This window comes from Coregonus clupeaformis, chromosome 20 (assembly GCF_020615455.1).
Source record: "Coregonus clupeaformis isolate EN_2021a chromosome 20, ASM2061545v1, whole genome shotgun sequence".
NCBI lineage: Eukaryota > Metazoa > Chordata > Actinopteri > Salmoniformes > Salmonidae > Coregonus > Coregonus clupeaformis.
This window is the reverse complement of record NC_059211.1, coordinates 14,883,416-14,902,986: the sequence shown is the minus strand read 5'-3', so window position 1 is coordinate 14,902,986 and position 19,571 is coordinate 14,883,416. Positions and strand designations below refer to the sequence as shown.

The window sequence follows — 19,571 nt, the reverse complement described above, 5'->3', positions numbered from 1 at the left end:
CTTCACAAAAAAGAAACTAGGCGGGCGAAGTGGAGGGACGTATAAACCCCTGGCGCAGGGACTCTGTGATGTATGTCTCCATAGCCTCCATTTCAGCCTGTGGCAGGGGATACACATGACTTCTGGGAGGCACAGCGTCTACCCGGAGGTTTATTGCGCAATTCCCCGCCCAATGAGGTGGTAACTTGGTCGCCTGCGTTTTGGAAAACGTGTGCGCCAAATCGAGTTATTTGGGGGGAATGCGCACGGTGGAGTTACTGTCTGGACTTTCCACCGTGGTTGCACCAACGGAAACACAGAGACACCTACCCTGACACTCTCGCGACCACCCCGTGAGAACCCTCTGCGGCCATGAAAAGGTGGGGTTTTGGAGTGCTAACCAAGGAATACCTAATACAACAGGGAAAGCAGGAGAATCAATAATAAAAGGACTGGAAGACTTGCTCGTGATGAGGCTCGTGTGTAACCATAGTGACTGGTGCTGTAACTTCCCTAACAAACCCGGACCCTAATGGTCGACTGTCAAGTGCTCTGATGGGGAGTGGAATGGATAGGAGAACCAATGAAATGCCTAGACCAGGGGTGTCAAACTCATTTTAGCTCAGGGGCCACATGGAGGAAAATCTATTCCCAAGTGGGCCGGACCGGAAAAATCATGGTATATATAACTTAAAAACAACAACTTCAGATTGTTTTCTTTGTTTTAATACGATCAACATACAACGTAAAGCTGGAGCCTGAGGACAGTGTGTCCAAAATAGTACAAGCACAACATCACTATTAATCATAAAACACGTCAAGTTTATTTGAAAATTATAAAGAAAAAGAACACACAAACACACAATGCCTCAGTGATTAACAGAACTGTTTCACAGATCACAGAACTATATCAGGGTGTCATTTCTCAGGCAGAAATGTAGATAAAAATAATGAAATCCTGTTCCCCAAACAAGTGCAAGAACCACAGAGTCAAGAATAGGTTAAATATACAAATAAAATAAAAACAATTAAAAACAATAGCACATCAACATAAAAACATATAAACATAAATCTGAAAGCGTTGCTCAAACTCCCGTAACAGTCCCGTTATTTTATCTTTGAACCGCTTCATGTCTGCCACATGTTGGGTCGCGCACACATTTTTCAGACAGGGGAAGTGAGCTGCATCACCACCGGCAAGTTGCGTCTCCCACAATGACAGCTTCAACTTGAAAGAACGTATGCTGTCATAATACTGTGTGACAACTTTGTTGCGCCCTTGCAGCTGTTTGTTCAAGTTATTCAGGTGCTCTGTAACATCCACCATAAATGCAAGGTCCTGCATCCATTCTGCGGAATGAAATTCTAACACTGGTTTGCCCTTTTCTTCCATGAACTGTTCAATTTCTTCTCGTAAATCAAAGAAACGCCTCAGCACAGCACCTCGGCTTAACCATCTTACCTCAGTGTGGTATGGCAGGCCATAGATGTGGTCTTTCTCTCTGAGAAGGCTGTCAAACTGACGGTGATTCAGGCTTCTGGATCGGATGAAATTAACAGTTTGGATGACCACCTTCATGACGTTATCCATCTTTTAATGACTTGCAACACAAAGCCTCCTGGTGCAAAATACAGTGAAAAGTCAAAAAATCACGTCCTCCATTTGCAGATTGCACTTTCTCTCTGAACTTTGTCACAACGCCTGCTTTTTTCCCGATCATTGAGGGCGCACCATCTGTAGCCAGGCTGACAGCGCGGGACCAGTCCACTCCGACCCTGTCCAGCGCGCCGACGAGTGCGGTAAAAATATCAGCTACTGTCGTTGTATCTGTCATCGGCACCAACTCCACGAACTCCTCGGTGACGGTCAATGTGTCATCAACTCTGCGGATGAAAATGGCCAGTTGTGCAACATCTGTAATGTCCGTGCTTTCATCAATTGCAACCGAAAACGCAATAAATGACTTTACTTTTTGCTTCAACTGGCTGTCCAAATCCACTGAAAGATCGGAAATCCTGTCTGCAACTGTGTTTCTTGTCAGGCTGATATTTGCAAAAGCCTGCCGCTTTTCAGGGCACACAATCTCCGCTGCCTTCATCATGCATGTTTTTACAAATTCACCCTCACTAAATGGTTTTGAAGCCACTGCGATTTCATTAGCAATGAGGTAGCTAGCTTTCACTGCAGTGTCACTGATGTCTCGGCTGTGAGTAAACACAGACTGCTGTTTCTTCAGACCCGCCAACAGTTTATTCACCTTCTCTCATCTCCGCTGTCCTTGAAAGTTGTCATATTTCTCGGCATGAAGACTCACATAGTGGCGACAAAGGTTATATTCTTTCAGCACTGCAACATGCTCTGAACACACCAAACATACAGTTTTCCCATTCAATTCCGTGAATAAATAGGATGACCATTTTTCTTGGAACACTCTGCACTCTGCGTCCACTTTTCTCTTTTTTGACAGAGACATATTGGGGCAATGAGGGTGCCAAAGCACATAATGTTAAAAGTAGAAGCCGTAATAAATATTGCGGGCAAAACAAAGTAGCTCATTGGCTGCACGTGCTTGACCTACTTGCTCTGCCCCGGTATAAACAGTTTGCTTGCTTAACACAATTGCTATTGCGCCATCCAGTGGACGCAATTGGAACAGCAGTTTATTTTATTGAAAAATTGCAGCGCATTTTTATACTTTACACAAAAAAAATATATATATATATATATTTTTTTTTATCATCTCGCGGGCCGGATTAAACCCGTTTGCGGGCCTGATCCGGCCCGCGGGCCGGACGTTTGACACCCCTGGCCTAGACTGTGTGAAAATTACCCGCCCATAAAGTTCCCAGCTGCGCCTGAATCTACTAGCGCCTTACACTGGGGAACTACACTGTAATCAGGAAAGTGGATGGGAAGGGTACAGTGCGCAGCAGAGGGCTCTGAACGAGTGTGGGTGTTCGATACCTGGGGTGACACGGGAGTGCCCTGCCTGCCGCCTCCAGATCCAAAAGAACGTTGACGACAACGTGCAGTGAAATGTCCTCTCGTGCCACCAGAATGACACTGGCTCTGTCGTCCTCTGCTCTCTCGGATCGCCGCTCCACCCAGCTCCATCAGTTCGTGACCCGAGTCGGGTGAGGTTGGAACGGGCAGACCCCCTCCAGGACGTCCTTTGGCCGCCAGCAGGTTGTCCAAGTGGATGGCCATGTCCACCAGTTGCGTGAAGGACAACATGGTGTTCCGGCAGGCTAGCTCCCTTCGGACGTCCTCCTGCAGATGGCACCGGAAGTGGTCGATGAGGGCCCGCTCGTTCCACCCAGACCCAGCTGCTAGAGTCCGGAACTCCAGGGCGAAGTCCAGCGCAGTCCTCGTCCCCTGCCTCAGGTGGACCAGCCGCTCGCCCGCCTCTCGACCCTCGGGCGGGTGATCGAAGACAGCCCGAAAGAGGCGAGCGAACTCCCCGTAGTTGTCCAACGCGGCTCCTCCTTCATTCCAGACCGCGTTGGCCCACTCCAGGGCTTTCCCTGAGAGGCAGGAGACGAGGGCACACACCTTCTCCCGCTCCGATGGGGCCGGGCTGATGCTGGAAAAATAGAGCTCCAGTTGGAGGAGGAATCCCTAGCAGAGAGCAGCTGTCTCGTCAAACTCCCGTGGTCGGGATATATGGATCCCTCTGGGTGCTGGGGTGTGGGTGGCTGGATCCGGTCGCCCAGCTGGTCTCGACAGATCGGCCTCTCCTCTCCAGTCGTTGGACGACCTGGAGAACCTGATCCATCGCTTCTCCCAAGCTGGCTAGCATCTTCGAATGCTCCTGGACCCGTGCCATGACTCCAGGCATGCGCTCCTCTCCCGCTGACTCCATATCGGGTGGGGGATTCTGTGATGGGTGATTTGAAGGAGTCAAGCGCAGGAGGGTAAATCACAGAATACAGAGTTTATTCCAGAAAACAGAGTTACGCAGGATAGCATCAAACAGTCCAGTGCGCAAATCAGGCGCACTGGAGCAAATACAGGCACACGGGGAAAATATACCCTGGCAATACAAAATACACATAGCTCAACGGAGCTACTCTCTCCTCACATAGAACAATCACCCACAAGGACAAGGGGGCAGAGGGAACACTTATACAAGTACTAATGACGGGATATGAACCAGGTGTGTGTAAATGACAAGACAAACACAAATGGAATGATGATATGAGATGTGGCAGTGGCTAGAAGGCCGGTGACGACGAACGCCGAAGCCTGCCCGAACAAGGAGAGGAGGCAGCTTCGGAGGAAGTCGTGACAGCTGGACCAATTTTCAATATAAGTGGAGATGCCATGGTGCGTCATTGCGCATGAAAGAACAGCGAAGACATGAGACACGCAGCTCAAAAAGCTGCCCTATTGATCTTGTTTAGGGACGATACAATTATCCTACAAAGACTAGCCTACAACACCACATGTGTGGCATAAACACAACCAGTCACAATGTTTTAATCTAATTAGGCTACTTCAAAAGTATCCTGTAGGCTACCTGGGCACGTTCGTCCAGAATATAATCCAGCATCCAAACTGTGCAGATTGATGGTGTTGAAATCGCTACAGTTATTGTTATTTGCACTGATGTGGTGGTAAAAAAATAGGTGGGTAAACTCTGATCGCCGGTCGCAGTGAGAAAAGTTACGTTCCCTATACTGTCAATGCATTTTTCCCTAAAAGGCGTTCAAACTGTTGTGCAGTTTTACCCTCCAATACGACACTGGTTATTTGTGGTCGTAAACATTACTTTGAGTTAATTCTATGAGGGGGGAGGGTGTGGTTTTTTTTTTTTTACAGGACAGGAGAGGGTTGTGTCAAAATATTTTTTACATTGGGGAGGGGGATGCATTTTTTTTATGACACCTCAAGTTGGAACCCCCCTCCATCGAACTGTCTCTTATGCATCCACCATAGTTGCTGGACCTGTGCTAGAAAGGACAGTGTGAAAGGAACATATGTGGGCCAGCACAGTATTGTTTGGTTCTGCCCTAAAGTGTTAATCAGCCAATAGACACAGTAGATATGTGGTTATGAGAAGCTATGTGGTAAATCAATACCGTCTTTTGTCATGTGACCCGCTCCCTGCAGAGGCACAGGAGACACGACCCCAGATGACCCAGAAGAGAATGTGCCCACTGTGCAGGACGCAGAGATCGCCCTTCTCAAGTCTGGAGAAGTCACGTGAGTCTAGAACTTTGTGCACGCACGCACATACGCAAGCACACACACACACATATACAGTACCAGTCAAAAGTTTGGACGCACCTACTCATTCCAGGGTTTTTCTTTATTTTTACTATTTTCTACATTGTAGAATAATAGTGAATACATAAAAACTATGAAATAACACATATGGAATCATGTAGTAACCCAAAAAGTGTTAAACAAATTTTATATGTGAGATTCTTCAAATAGTCACCCTTTGCCTTGATGACAGCTTTGCACACTCTTGTCATTCTCTCAACCAGATTCATGAGGTTGTCACCTGGAATGCGTTTCAATTAACAGGTGTGCCTTGTTAAAAGTTCATTTGTGGAATTTCTTTCCTTCTTAATGCGTTTGAGCCAATCAGTTGTGTTGTGACAAGGGAGGGGGGGTATACAGAAGATAGCCCTATTTGGTAAAATACCAAGTCCATATTATGGCAAGAACAGCTCAAATAAGCAAAGAGAAACGACAGTCCATCATTACTTTAAGACATCAAGGTCAGTCAATACGGAACATTTCAAGAACTTTTAAAGTTTCTTCAAGTACAGTCGCAAAAACCATCAAGCGCTATGATGAAACTGGCTCTCATGAGGACCGCGACAGGAATGGAAGACCCAGAGTTAACTCTGCTGCAGAGGATAAGTTCATTAGAGTTACCAGCCTCAGAAATTGCAGACCAAAGAAATGGTTCACAGAGTTCAAGTAACAGACACATCTCAACATCAACTGTTCAGAGGGGACTGTGTGAATCAGGCCTTCATGGTCGAATTGCTGCAAAGAAACAACTACTAAAGGGCACCAATAATAAGAAGAGACCTGCTTGGGCCAAGAAACACGAGCAATGGACATTAGACCGGTGGAAATGTGTCCTTTGGTCTGGAGTCCAAATTTGAGATTTTTGGTTCCAACCGCCGTGTCTTTATGAGACGCGGTGTGGGTGAACAGATGATCTCCACATGTGTATTTCCCACCGTAAAGCATGGAGGAGGAGGTGTTATGGTGTGGGGGTGCTTTGCTGGTGACACTGTCTATGATTTATTTAGAATTCAAGGCACACTTAACCAGAATGGCTACCACAGCATTCTACAGCGATACGCCATCCCATCTGGTTTGGGCTTAGTGGGACTATCATTTGTTTTTCAACAGGACAATGACCAAACACACCTCCAGGCTGTGTAAGGGCTATTTTAACAAGAAGGAGAGTGATGGAGTGCTGCATCAGATGACCTGGCCTCCACAATCCCCCGACCTCAACCCAATTGAGATGGTTTGGGATGAGTTGGACCGCAGAGTAAAGGAAAAGCAGCCAGCAAGTGCTCAGCATATGTGGGAACTCCTTCAAGACTGTTGGAAAAGCATTCCAGGTGAAGCTGGTTGAGAGAATGCCAAGAGTGTGCAAAGCTGTCATCAAGGCAAAGGGTGGCTATTTGAAGATTCTCAAATATAAAATATACTTTGTTTAACACTTTTTTGTTTACTACATGATTCCATTTGTGTTATTTAATAGTTTTGATGTCTTCACTATTATTCTATAACGTAAAAATAAAGAAAAACCCTTGAATGAGTAGGTGTGTTCAAACTTTTGAGTGGTAGTGTACATACATACATACACACACACACAAACTATTGGTTGCAGACTTTCCACTGAACCTGAATAACACATCAACAACTAACATTTCTGATGTCAATAATAGCACTACTATTACAGCTTCCTCTGCCAGTACTTCCTTTTTCCACCACAGACAATTTCAGGACTACACTGAATCCCAGCCAAGACTGGCAGTATGAGAAAACTCAAGTTGAAATCTCAGTCAAATCTGATATGTTGTTGTGTTTCCAGTCTGGTTGTCCCTCTCAGCATCGACGACATCTCTCAGCTTGGCGATGGCTCCCGGGAGCTCTTTGTCAAGTCCAGTTGCTACAGCGTGATCACCATCGTCGTGGTCGATTGCAGCCCCACCGTGAGCTGGGTGTTCTCCTCGGAGCCCAAGAGCATCTCGTTCAGCGTGGTGTACCGCGTGACCGCCGAAGTCCCTGTGGAACAATCCAAGGTAGGTCCACACGGGCCAGCTCAGCTCATAGATCAGTGGTCTGTCACCAACCCTGGTCCTGGAGAGCTACTGTATGTACAGGCAGGGTTTTCTGCAGTCATCAAGGCTTTGATTATTTGATTTAGGGGCTGTATCAAGCATCTCAGTTTGGGAGAGTTGATCTAGGTCTTCTAGGATTAGGTCCCCCCTGTCTATGTAATCTTATTTGTTGTGTTCTTAAAGTGAATACTGATCCTAAATCAGCACTTCTACTGGGAGACGTTTAATACATATGGCCCCAGCTGTGTTATTGCTGGGCCTGTAGCTCTTCAGGAGCATGATTAGGAGGACTATTAAATAACCTCTCCCTCAACGTCAACAAAACGAAGCAGCTGATTGTGGACTTCAGGAAACAGCGGAGGGAGCACGCCCCTATCCACATCGACGGGACCGTAGTAGAGAAGGTGGAAAGCTTCAAGTTCCTCGGCGTACACATCACTGACGATCTGAAATGGTCCACCCACACAGACAGTGTGGTGAAGAATGCGCAACAGTGCCTCTTCAACCTCAGGAGGCTGAAGAAATTCGGCTTGGCCCCTAAGACCCTCAGAAACTTTTACAGATGCACAATTGACAGCATCCTGTCAGGCTGTATCACTGCGTGGTATGGCAACTGCACCGCCTGCAACCGCAGGGCTCTCCAGAGGGTGGTACGGTCTGTCCAACGCATCACCAGGGGCACACTGCCTGCCCTCCAGGACACCTACAGCACCCGATGTCATAGGAAGGCCAAAAAGATCATCAAGGACATCAACCACCCGAGCCACGGCCTGTTTACCCCCCTATCATCCAGAAGGCGAGGTCAGTACAGGTGCATCAAAGCTGGGACCGAGAGACTGAAAAACAGCTTCTATCTCAAGGCCATCAGACTGTTAAATAGCCATCACTAGCCGGCTACCACCCAGCTACTCAACCTTGCACCTTAGAGGCTGCTGCCCTATATACATAGACATGGAATCACTGGCCACTTTAATAATGGAACACTAGTCACTTTAATAATGTTTATATACTGCTTTACTCATCTCAAATGTACAGTTGAAGTCGGAAGTTTACATACACCTTAGCCAAATACATTTAAACTCAGTTTTTCACAATTCCTGATATTTAATCCTAGTAAATATTCCCTGTCTTAGGTCAGTTAGGATCACCACTTTATTTTTAAGAATGTGAAATGTCAGAATAATAGTAGAGAGAATGATTTATTTCAGCTTTTATTTATTTCATCACATTCCCAGTGGGTCTGAAGTTTACATACACTCAATTAGTATTTGGTAGCATTGCCTTTAAATTGTTTAACTTGGGTCAAATGTTTTGGGTAGCCTTCCACAAGCTTCCCACAATAAGTTGGGTGAATTTTGGCCAATTCCTCCTGACAGAGCTGGTGTAACTGTCAGGTTTGTAGGCCTCCTTGCTCGCACACGATTTTTCAATTCTGCCCACACATTTTCTATAGGGTTGAGGTCAGGGCTTTGTGATGGCCACTCCAATACCTTGACTTTGTTGTCCTTAAGCCATTTTTCTACAACTTTGGAAGTATGCTTGGGATCATTGTCCATTTGGAAGAACCATTTGCGACCAAGCTTTAACTTCCTGACTGATGTCTTGAGATGTTGCTTCAATATATCCACATAATTTTCCTTCCTCATGATGACATCTATTTTGTGAAGTGCACCAGTCCCTCCTGAAGCAAAGCACCCCCACAGCATGATGCTGCCACCCCCGTGCTTCACGGTTGGGATGGTGTTCTTCGGCTTGCAAGCAAACCCCTTTTTCCTCCAAACATAACGATGGTCATTATGGTCAAACAGTTCTATTTTTGTTTCATCAGACCAGAGGACATTTCTCCAAACAGTACGATCTTTGTCCCCATGTGCAGTTGCAAACCGTAGTCTGGCTTTTTTATGGCGGTTTTGGAGCAGTGGCTTCTTCCTTGCTGAGCGGCCTTTCAGGTTATGTCTATATAGAACTCGTTTTAATGTGGATATAGATACTTTTGTACCTGTTTCCTCCAGCATCTTCACAAGGTCCTTTGCTGTTGTTCTGGTATTGATTTGCACTTTTCGCACCAAAGTACGTTCATCTCTAGGAGACAGAACGCGTCTCCTTCCTGAACGGTATGACGGCTGTGTGGTCCCATGGTGTTTATACTTGCATACTATTTGTACAGATGAACGTGGTACCTTCAGGCGTTTGGAAATTGCTCCCAAGGATGAACCAGACTTGTAGAGGTCTACAATTTGTTTTCTGAGGTCTTGGCTGATTTCTTTTCATTTTCGCATTATGTCAAGCAAAGAGGCACTGAGTTTGAAGGTAGGCCTTGAAATACATCCACAGGTACACCTCCAATTGACTAAAATTATGTCAATTAGCCTATCAGAAGCTTCTAAAGCCATGACATCATTTTCTGGAATTTTCCAAGCTGTTTAAAGGCACAGTCAACTTAGTGTATGTAAACTTCTGACCCACTGGAATTGTGATACAGTGAATTATAAGTGAAATAATCTGTCTTTAAACAATTGTTGGAAAATTACTTGTGTCATGCACAAAGTAGATGTCCTAACCGACTTGCCAAAACTATAGTTTGTTAACAAGAAATGTGTGGAGTGGTTGGAAAACAAGTTTTAATGACTCTGACCTAAGTGTATGTAAACTTCCGACTTCAACTGTATATACTGTATTCTATTCTACTGTATTTTAGTCAATGCCACTCCGACGTTGCTCGTCCTAATATTTATATATTTCTTTATTCCATTATTTTACTTTTAAATTTGTGTATTGTTGTGAATTGTTAGATACTACTGCACTGTTGGAGCGAGGAACACCAGCATTTCGCTACACCCGCAAAAACATCTGCTAAATATGTGATTGACCAATACAATTTGATGTGAGTTTTTGATTTATTACTGCAGGTTATTATTATTTATTTTTTTCCACCTTTATTTGACCAGGTAAGCCAGTTGAGAACAAGTTCTCATTTACAACTGCGACCTGGCCAAGATAAAGCAAAGCAGTGCGATAAAAACAACAACACAGAGTTACATATGGGGTAAAAAAAACATAAGGTCATAAAATACAACAGAAAATATATATACAGTGTGTGCAAATGTAGCAAGTTATGGAGGTAAGGCAAAAAATAGGAGATAGTGCAAAATAATTACAATTAGTATTAACACTGGAATGCTAGATGTGCAAGAGATTATGTGCAAATAGAGATACTGGGGTGCAAAAGAGCAAAATAAATAACAATATAGGGATGAGGTAGTTGGGTGGGCTAATTTCAGATGGGCTGTGTACATGTGCAGTGATCGGTAAGGTGCTCTGACAACTGATGCTTAAAGTTAGTGAGGGAGATAAGAGTCTCCAGCTTCAGAGATTTTTGCATTTCGTTCCAGTCATTGGCAGCAGAGAACTGGAAGGAATGGCGGCCAAAGGAGGTGTTGTGTCACGCCCTGGCTCGGGGGACTCTCGTATGTTGAGCCAGGGTGTTAGTTTCTATGTTTTGTTGTGGGTCTAGGTATTGTATTTCTTTGTTTGAGTGACTCCCAATCAGAGGTAACGAGTGTCAGCTGTTGGCTCGTTGTCTCTGATTGGGAGCCATATTTAACTTTCACGTTGTGTTTGTGGTTTCTTGTTCATTTCGGTTTGTGTTAAACTGTAGACGTCACGTTATCGTTTATTGTTTTGATCGTGTGATCAGTAAATAAAAGATATGTTCACCTTCAACGCTGCGCCTTGGTCTCCCTCCTTAAGCGATCGTGACAGAAGAAACCACCAAGATGGGACCAAGCAGCGTGTCCAGGAGCCATCGCCGGGGAGATCCCTCACAGATCTCCTTCGCCTCCTGGACTGGGTCAAGCCGAGTGAGGAAGAGAGGGGCTTGACATTATGGCAGAAGGGCGAGAAGCTGGCGAGGGACATGGAGACCTGGGCCACGGGTAGGAGAGACGCCCCGAAAATTTTTAGGGGGGCTCACGACGGCGGACCAGCAGGAGGCCGCGATAGAGCGGTCCAGTGGGTTGCCGGAGAAGGCCGCCGGGTTACGGGGACCACTGGTAGAAGAGGGGATGGAAGGTGTGGAGGCACGGCGAGAGGTACTGGCGTGTGTTGCCAGTCCGGTCCGGCCCGTTCCAGATCCCGGTGTAGAGCCAGTGGTGTGTGTCCCCAGTACGGTCCGGTCTATTCCTGCTCCCCGCACCGAACCTGCGGTGCGCGTCGCCAGCCCAGTCCGGCCCATCCATGCGTCCCGCATCAAGTCTGTGGTGCGGCTCGTCAGCCCGGCTCTGCCCGTTCCGGCTCCCCGCATCAAGTCTGTGGTGCGTCTCGTCAGCCCAGCTCTGCCCGTTCCTGCTCCCCGCACCAGGTCTGTGGTGCGCGTCGCCAGCCCAGTCCGGCCCATTCCTGCTCCCCGCATCAAGTCTGTGGTGCGTCTCGTCAGCCCGGCTCTGCCCGTTCCTGCTCTCCGCACCAGGTCTGTGGTGCGCGTCGCCAGCCCGGTCCGGCCCATTCCTGCTCCCCGCATCAAGTCTGTGGTGCGTCTCGTCAGCCCGGCTCTGCCCGTTCCTGCTCTCCGCACCAGGTCTGTGGTGCGCGTCGCCAGCCCGGTCCGGCCCATTCCTGCTCCCAGCACCAAGTCTGTGGGGCGTTTCATCAGCCCTGTCCGGCCCGCTCCTGCTCCCCACACCAAGCCAGTGGTGTGCGTCGTCAGTGCAGCACGGCCCGTGCCTGTTCCCCACACCAAGCCAGTGGTGTGCGTCGTCGGTCCGGCACGGCACGTGCCTGTTCCACTGGAGCCGGATCCGCCGCCTAGGCGGAGTGCCCACCCGGTCCCTCCCCTGTTGTGTTTCGTTGGCGCGGTCGGAGTCCGCGCCTTTAGGGGGGGGTACTGTCACGCCCTGGCTCGGGGGACTCTCGTATGTTGAGCCAGGGTGTTAGTTTCTATGTTTTGTTGTGGGTCTAGGTATTGTATTTCTTTGTTTGAGTGACTCCCAATCAGAGGTAACGAGTGTCAGCTGTTGGCTCGTTGTCTCTGATTGGGAGCCATATTTAACTATCTGTCTTTCACGTTGTGTTTGTGGTTTCTTGTTCATTTCGGTTTGTGTTAAACTGTAGACGTCACGTTATCGTTTATTGTTTTGATCGTGTGATCAGTAAATAAAAGATATGTTCACCTTCAACGCTGCGCCTTGGTCTCCCTCCTTAAGCGATCGTGACATGTTGGCTTTGGGAATGACCAGTGAGATATACCTGCTGGAGCGCAGACTACGGGTGGGTGCTGCTATGGTGACCAATGAGCTAAGATAAGGCGGGGATTTGCCTAGCAGTGATTTATAGATGGCCTGGAGCCAGTGGGTTTGACGACGAACATGTAGTGAGGACCAGCCAACAAGAGCGTACAGGCCACAGTGGTGGGTAGTGTATGGGGCTTTGGAGACAAAACGGATGGCACTGTGATAGACTACATCCAATTTGCTGAGTAGAGTGTTGGAGCCTATTTTGTAAATGACATCGCCGAAGTCAAGGATCGGTAGGATAGTCAGTTTTACGAGGGCATGTTTGGCAGCATGAGTGAAGGAGGCTTTGTTGCGAAATAGGAAGCCGATTCTAGATTTAACTTTGGATTGGAGATTCTTAATGTGAGTCTGGAAGGAGAGTTTACAGTCTAACCAGACACCTAGGTATTTGTAGTTGTCCACATACTCTAGGTCAGACCCGTCGAGAGTGGTGATTCTAGTCGGGTGGGCGGGTGCCAGCAGCGTTCGATTGAAGAGCATGCATTTAGTTTTACTAGTGTTTAAGAGCAGTTGGAGGCTACTGAAGGAGTGTTGTATGGCATTGAAGCTTGTTTGGAGGTTTGTTAACACAGTGTCCAATGAAGGGCCAGATGTATACAAAATGGTGTCGTCTGCGTAGAGTTGGATCTGAGAGTCACCAGCAGCAAGAGCGACATCATTGATATACACGGAGAAAAGAGTCGGCCCAAGAATTGAACCCTGTGGCACCCCCATAGAGACTGCCATAGGTCCAGACAACAGGCCCTCCGATTTGACACACTGAACTCTATCTGAGAAGTAGTTGGTGAACCAGGCGAGGCAGTCATTTGAGAAACCAAGGTTATTTAGTCTGCCAATAAGAATGCGGTGGTTGACAGAGTCGAAAGCCTTGGCCAGGTCGATGAAAACGGCTGCACAGTACTGTCTATTATCGATCGCGGTTATAATATCGTTTAGGACCTTGAGCGTGGCTGAAGTGCACCCATGACCAGCTCGGAAACCGGAGTGCATAGTGGAGAAGGTACGGTGGGATTCGAAATGGTTGGTGATCTGTTTGTTAACTTGGCTTTCAAATACTTTCGAAAGGCAGGGCAGGATGGATATAGGTCTGTAACAGTTTGGATCTAGAGTGTCACCCCCTTTGAAGAGGGGGATGACCACGGCAGCTTTCCAATCTCTGGGGATCTCAGACGTTACGAAAGAGAGGTTGAACAGGCTAGTAATAGGGGTTGCGACAATTTCGGCGGCTAGTTTTAGAAAGAAAGGGTCCAGATTGTCTAGCCCAGCTGATTTGTAGGGGTCCAGATTTTGCAGCTCTTTCAGAACATCAGCTGTCTGAATTTGTGTGAAGGAGAAGCGGGGGGGGCATGGGCAAGTTGCAGCGGAGGGTGCAGAGTTGGTGGCCGGGGTAGTGGTAGCCAGGTGGAAAGCATGGCCAGCCGTAGCAAAATGCTTGTTGAAATTCTCGATTATTGTAGATTTATCGGTGGTGATAGTGTTTCCTAGCCTCAGTGCAGTGGGCAGCTGGGAGGAAGTGCTCTTATTCTCCATGGACTTTACAGTGTCCCAAAACTTTTTGGAGTTAGTGCTACAGGATGCTAATTTCTGTTTGAAAAAGTTAGCCTTTACTTTCCCGACTGCTTGTGTATATTGGTTCCTAACTTCCCTGAAAAGTTGCATATCGCGGGGGCTATTTGATGCTAATGCAGTACGCCACAGGATGTTTTTGTGCTGGTCAAGGGCAGTCAAGTCTGAGGAGAACCAGGGGCTATATCTGTTCTTAGTTCTGTATTTTTTGAATGGGGCATGTTTATTTAAGATTGAGAGGAAATTACTTTTAACGAACAACCAGGCATCCTCTACTGACGGAATGAGATCTATATCCATCCAGGATACCTGGGCCAGGTCAATTAGATGATCCCAGTAGCCAATAATTGCCCTTGTTGAGTGTAAATGGTGTAGGATGATGTTGCCCCTAAATGCTGATCTTGAGCCTGTTTTACATTTCCCCACTAATGGTTAAGGCTAGGATTGGGGGAAGGAAAGCTGATCCTAAATGTGTACCTGGGGAAACTTCACCCTGGAGCAGTGTAAATGGGAGAGCAGCTCCCCCTGCTGAGAACAGAACTCTTTATTGACCTTTCATCCATGAAGAGAGCAAGCAGCCTGGTGTAGCTCACCCATACACTCCAGGGAATTGGCCTATTTGGACAGGGCCAAATGCTTCTAACAGAAACAAAATATGTGAAGCATAAACTCTTAATACATTCAGTAACATGGTAATAATATTCATGCAAGGCCCTTTATTGAAACGCATAGTCATTTTGGTTTGCCCAGAATGGAGTCATGAATGCATTCATCAGGTACGACTTTAGTGGCTTATTTTCTTCACAATATGGTGAACATGGGCTCATTCTGCTCAGAACAGCCATAGAGTAAGCAGTGGTGGAAAAAGTACCCAATTGTCATACTTGAGTAAAAGTAAATATACAGTGGGGAAAAAAAGTATTTAGTCAGCCACCAATTGTGCAAGTTCTCCCACTTAAAAAGATGAGAGAGGCCCATAATTTTCATCATAGGTACACGTCAACTATGACAGACAAAATGAGAAAAAAATATCCAGAAAATCACATTGTAGGATTTTTTATGAATTTATTTGCAAATTATGGTGGAAAATAAGTATTTGGTCAATAACAAAAGTTTCTCAATACTTTGTTATATACCCTTTGTTGGCAATGACACAGGTCAAACGTTTTCTGTAAGTCTTCACAAGGTTTTCACACACTGTTGCTGGTATTTTGGCCCATTCCTCCATGCATTCCTCCATGCAGATCTCCTCTAGAGCAGTGATGTTTTGGGGCTGTCGCTGGGCAACACGGACTTTCAACTCCCTCCAAAGATTTTCTATGGGGTTGAGATCTGGAGACTGGCTAGGCCACTCCAGGACCTTGAAATGCTTCTTACGAAGCCACTCCTTCGTTGCCCGGGCGGTGTGTTTGGGATCATTGTCATGCTGAAAGACCCAGCCATGTTTCATCTTCAATGCCCTTGCTGATGGAAGGAGGTTTTCACTCAAAATCTCACGATACATGGCCCCATTCATTCTTTCCTTTACACGGATCAGTCGTCCTGGTCCCTTTGCAGAAAAACAGCCCCAAAGCATGATGTTTCCACCCCCATGCTTCACAGTAGGTATGATGTTCTTTGGATGCAACTCAGCATTCTTTGTCCTCCAAACACGACGAGTTGAGTTTTTACCCAAAAGTTATATTTTTGTTTCATCAGACCATATGACATTCTCCCAATCCTCTTCTGGATCATCCAAATGCACTCTAGCAAACTTCAGACGGTCCTGGACATGTACTGGCTTAAGCAGGGGGACACGTCTGGCACTGCAGGATTTGAGTCCCTGGCGGCGTAGTGTGTTACTGATGGTAGGCTTTGTTACTTTGGTCCCAGCTCTCTGCAGGTCATTCACTAGGTCCCCCCGTGTGGTTCTGGGATTTTTGCTCACCGTTCTTGTGATCATTTTGACCCCACGGGTGAGATCTTGCGTGGAGCCACAGATCCTAATAATTGCTCCCACAGTTGATTTCTTCAAACCAAGCTGCTTACCTATTGCAGATTCAGTCTTCCCAGCCTGGTGCAGGTCTACAATTTTGTTTCTGGTGTCCTTTGACAGCTCTTTGGTCTTGGCCATAGTGGAGTTTGGAGTGTGACTGTTTGAGGTTGTGGACAGGTGTATTTTATACTGATAACAAGTTCAAACAGGTGCTATTGATACAGGTAACGAGTGGAGGACAGAGGAGCCTCTTAAAGAAGAAGTTACAGGTCTGTGAGAGCCAGAAATCTTGCTTGTTTGTAGGTGACCAAATACTTATTTTCCACCATCATTTGCAAATAAATTCATTAAAAATCCTACAATGTGATTTTCTGGATTTTTTTCCCTCAATTTGTCTGTCATAGTTGACGTGTACCTATGATGAAAATTACAGGCCTCTCTCATCTTTTTAAGTGGGAGAACTTGCACAATTGGTGGCTGACTAAATACTTTTTTTCCCCACTGTACCTTAATAGAAAATGACTCAAGTAAAAGTGAAAGTCACCCAGTAAAATCCTACTTGAGTAAAAGTCTAAAAGTATTGGGTTTTAAATATACTTAAGTATCAAAAGTAAATGTAATTGCTAAAATATACTTAAGTATCAAAAGTAAAAGTATAAATTAAGCAAACCAGACGGCACCTTTTTCTTGTTTTTTATTTATTTACGGATAGGCAGGGGCACGCTCCAACACTCAAACATAATTTACAAACGAAGCATGTGTGTTCAGTGAGTCCGCCAGATCAGAGGCAGTAGGAATGACCAGGGATGTTCTCTAAATAAGTGTGTGAATTGGACCATTTTCCTGTCCTGCCAAGCATTCAAAATGTAACGAGTACTTTTGGGTGTCAGGGAAAATGTATGGAGTAAAAAGTACAGTGCCTTGTAAAACTATTTATCCCCCTTGGCGTTTTTCCTATTTTGTTGCATTACACCCTGTAATTTAAATGGATTTTTATTTGGATTTCATGTAATGGACATAAACAAAATAGTCAAAATTGGTGAAGTGAAATGAAAAAAATTACTTGTTTCAAGAAATTCCCAAAAATAAATAACGGAAAAGTGGTGCGTGCATGTGTATTCACCCCCTTTGCTTTGAAGCCCCTAAATAAGATCTGGTGCAACCAATTACCTTCAGAATAATTAGTTAAATAAAGTCCACCTGTGTGCAATATAATTGTCACATGATCTGTCACATGATCTCAGTATACTGTACATACTGTTAACTAATTGGAAATATGAAAATACAAAACCGAAGATTGTGGGCACTTTTTACACATAAATAGTACATAGACCAGGGTTGTCAAACTCAATTCCTGGACACTCGGTCTGCGGGTTTTCGCTCCTCCCTTGTACTTGATTGATCAATTAAGGTAATTGATTTGTTAGGAACTCCTCTCACCTGGTTGTCTAGGTCTTAATTGGACACGCATTGACAGGAAATAACAAAAACCAGCATACACACGGCCCTCCGGGAATTGAGTTTGACACCCCTGACGTAGACAATATTGTATTGAACATTTTTGAAGTAATAGCATTACAATCTAGGACTTTACAGACATCTTCTAATGCTCTGCTCTCAGGTGCTGATTCCTCTAACTCGCTGTAACTCCCACAAAGAGACCATCCAAGGCCAGCTGAAAGTCAGGAACCCTGGTCTCTACACACTCATCTTCGACAACTCCTTCTCAAGGTAAGATACGCTAAAGATGTCTATTATTATTACCCATATTCACTCAGTTCTTTAACACTCCGTGTGCTTGTGTAGAGCAGAGTGTTATCCCTTTGACAACTCCTTATCAGCATACGATAGGCAAAACATACATGTTCTTACCCGTACTCACGCAAAACCCTTCAACACTCACACTGAAATCTTCCTTCTCATGGTAGTGTGTTTGTGTAGAACATCTATCTGCTAGCATCAAGTCAGTATCCAGTTCCCAAGTGTCCTTGTGGTGAAGGATGACGGCTATCTAAAGTACTGAAGTACAATGAAGTACTGCGCTGTACTTATTGCTTGTAATTGTATAATCTTAATGTTGCAAATTTTATTTTGTTCTACTTCTTCATCACATCCTCACAGGTTCGTCTCCAAGAAAGTCCTCTACCACTTGACAATCGAGAAGCCGATTATTTACGATGGAAGTAATTTCTAAGACTGATAATGGATACTTACACAGGGTAAATGTTATAGGGGTATGGAGGGAGGGAGAGGATACAGAGGGAGGACAATGTGTCAATTTTATTTTTACCGTGTTTCATTTTAAATTATTTCATATGCTTATTTGTTTCTGGGTTCCCCACCAAGTATTTTATGTTTGGTTTTGTTGTTTTATTCCAAATTGATTTTTTGTAGGATCCCTATATTTTTAACACTAGTGCTTTTATGTTTTGGAGTGTGTTAGTTATGTTTTAGTCAGAGCACGAACACCCTACAGACATGGTCAAATGGTTTGACCTAATGGACTCTTCACTGAGATTAGGTGGTGAAACAAACATAGGAAAACCAGGAATTCAAAACAAAACCTAACCACAGCTAAGGGGTTAAAATGCGTACCTTATAAGTACAAGCCATGGTCTTGTTAAACACAGATGGAGAGGTTATTGCACACACGACATAAGATGACCACACATTTATACAATGCTATTAGTTATGATTTTCTTTATACCTTGGACTAGCACAGTGTCCACAGGTGAGATGATTATTCTTGAGCAACTGCATACATTTTAATCACACAATCAGTAGAGAATAGTGTTCAATATAGCATCTGTTTCAAGCTACAAAACCAACATGATGAATGTTACAAAAACAAGTACAGATGGCCTACAAGGAGAAGGCAGTTACGTTGGAGCATCCTCAAATGCTGTGAGGCTGAGGGAACATAATTAAGTGCAGTTCAACAGTCAGTAATACAGGTGGATTGAAAGCTTTGCTACCAATTTCTTGTGCCAGGTGGGACTTTTGAAGCCTACTGTTTGAGTGAATTGAACACTATAAAGGACCTCTCTCTTCGACCGTCGATAGTCTTTCCTCAAGTTTGTCCATATTTAATGTTTTCAGATGAAAGACTGCCATCTTTATTGTCATATAAAAAGCACAAGGGGGGCTTTTATATCCCAAAGAGATATTTTTAAAGAAAACAGTTTTGGTGCAAAAGACAATGTCTTAACTTACACTACCGTTCAAAAGTTTGGGGTCACTTAGAAATGTCCTTGTTTTCGAAAGAAAAGCAATTTATTTGTCCATTAAAATAACATCAAATTGATCAGAAATACAGTGTAGACATTGTTAATGTTGTAAATGGCTATTGTAGCTGGAAACGGCTGATATTTAATGGAATATCTACATAGACGTACAGAGGCCCATTATCAGCAACCATCAGGCCTGTGTTCGAATGG

The 19,571-nt window shown here is 45.2% G+C and overlaps 1 protein-coding gene across 3 annotated transcripts in view; it reads left to right on the top strand.

Moving 5' to 3' along the window:
* The window catches only part of LOC121533726 (FYVE and coiled-coil domain-containing protein 1-like), a 71,684-nt gene extending 52,492 nt beyond the window's left edge, over window positions 1-19,192 (top strand). For all 3 annotated transcript variants that reach the window (XM_041839908.1, XM_041839910.1, XM_041839909.1), the window contains exons 15-18: window positions 5,093-5,185; window positions 7,053-7,263; window positions 17,756-17,865; window positions 18,256-19,192. In XM_041839908.1, coding sequence (XP_041695842.1) covers window positions 5,093-5,185; window positions 7,053-7,263; window positions 17,756-17,865; window positions 18,256-18,328 — 487 coding nt within the window. In that variant the 3' untranslated portion in view covers window positions 18,329-19,192. The remainder of the gene's footprint in view (window positions 1-5,092; window positions 5,186-7,052; window positions 7,264-17,755; window positions 17,866-18,255) is intronic.
* The last annotated feature ends 379 nt before the right edge of the window (window positions 19,193-19,571 follow it).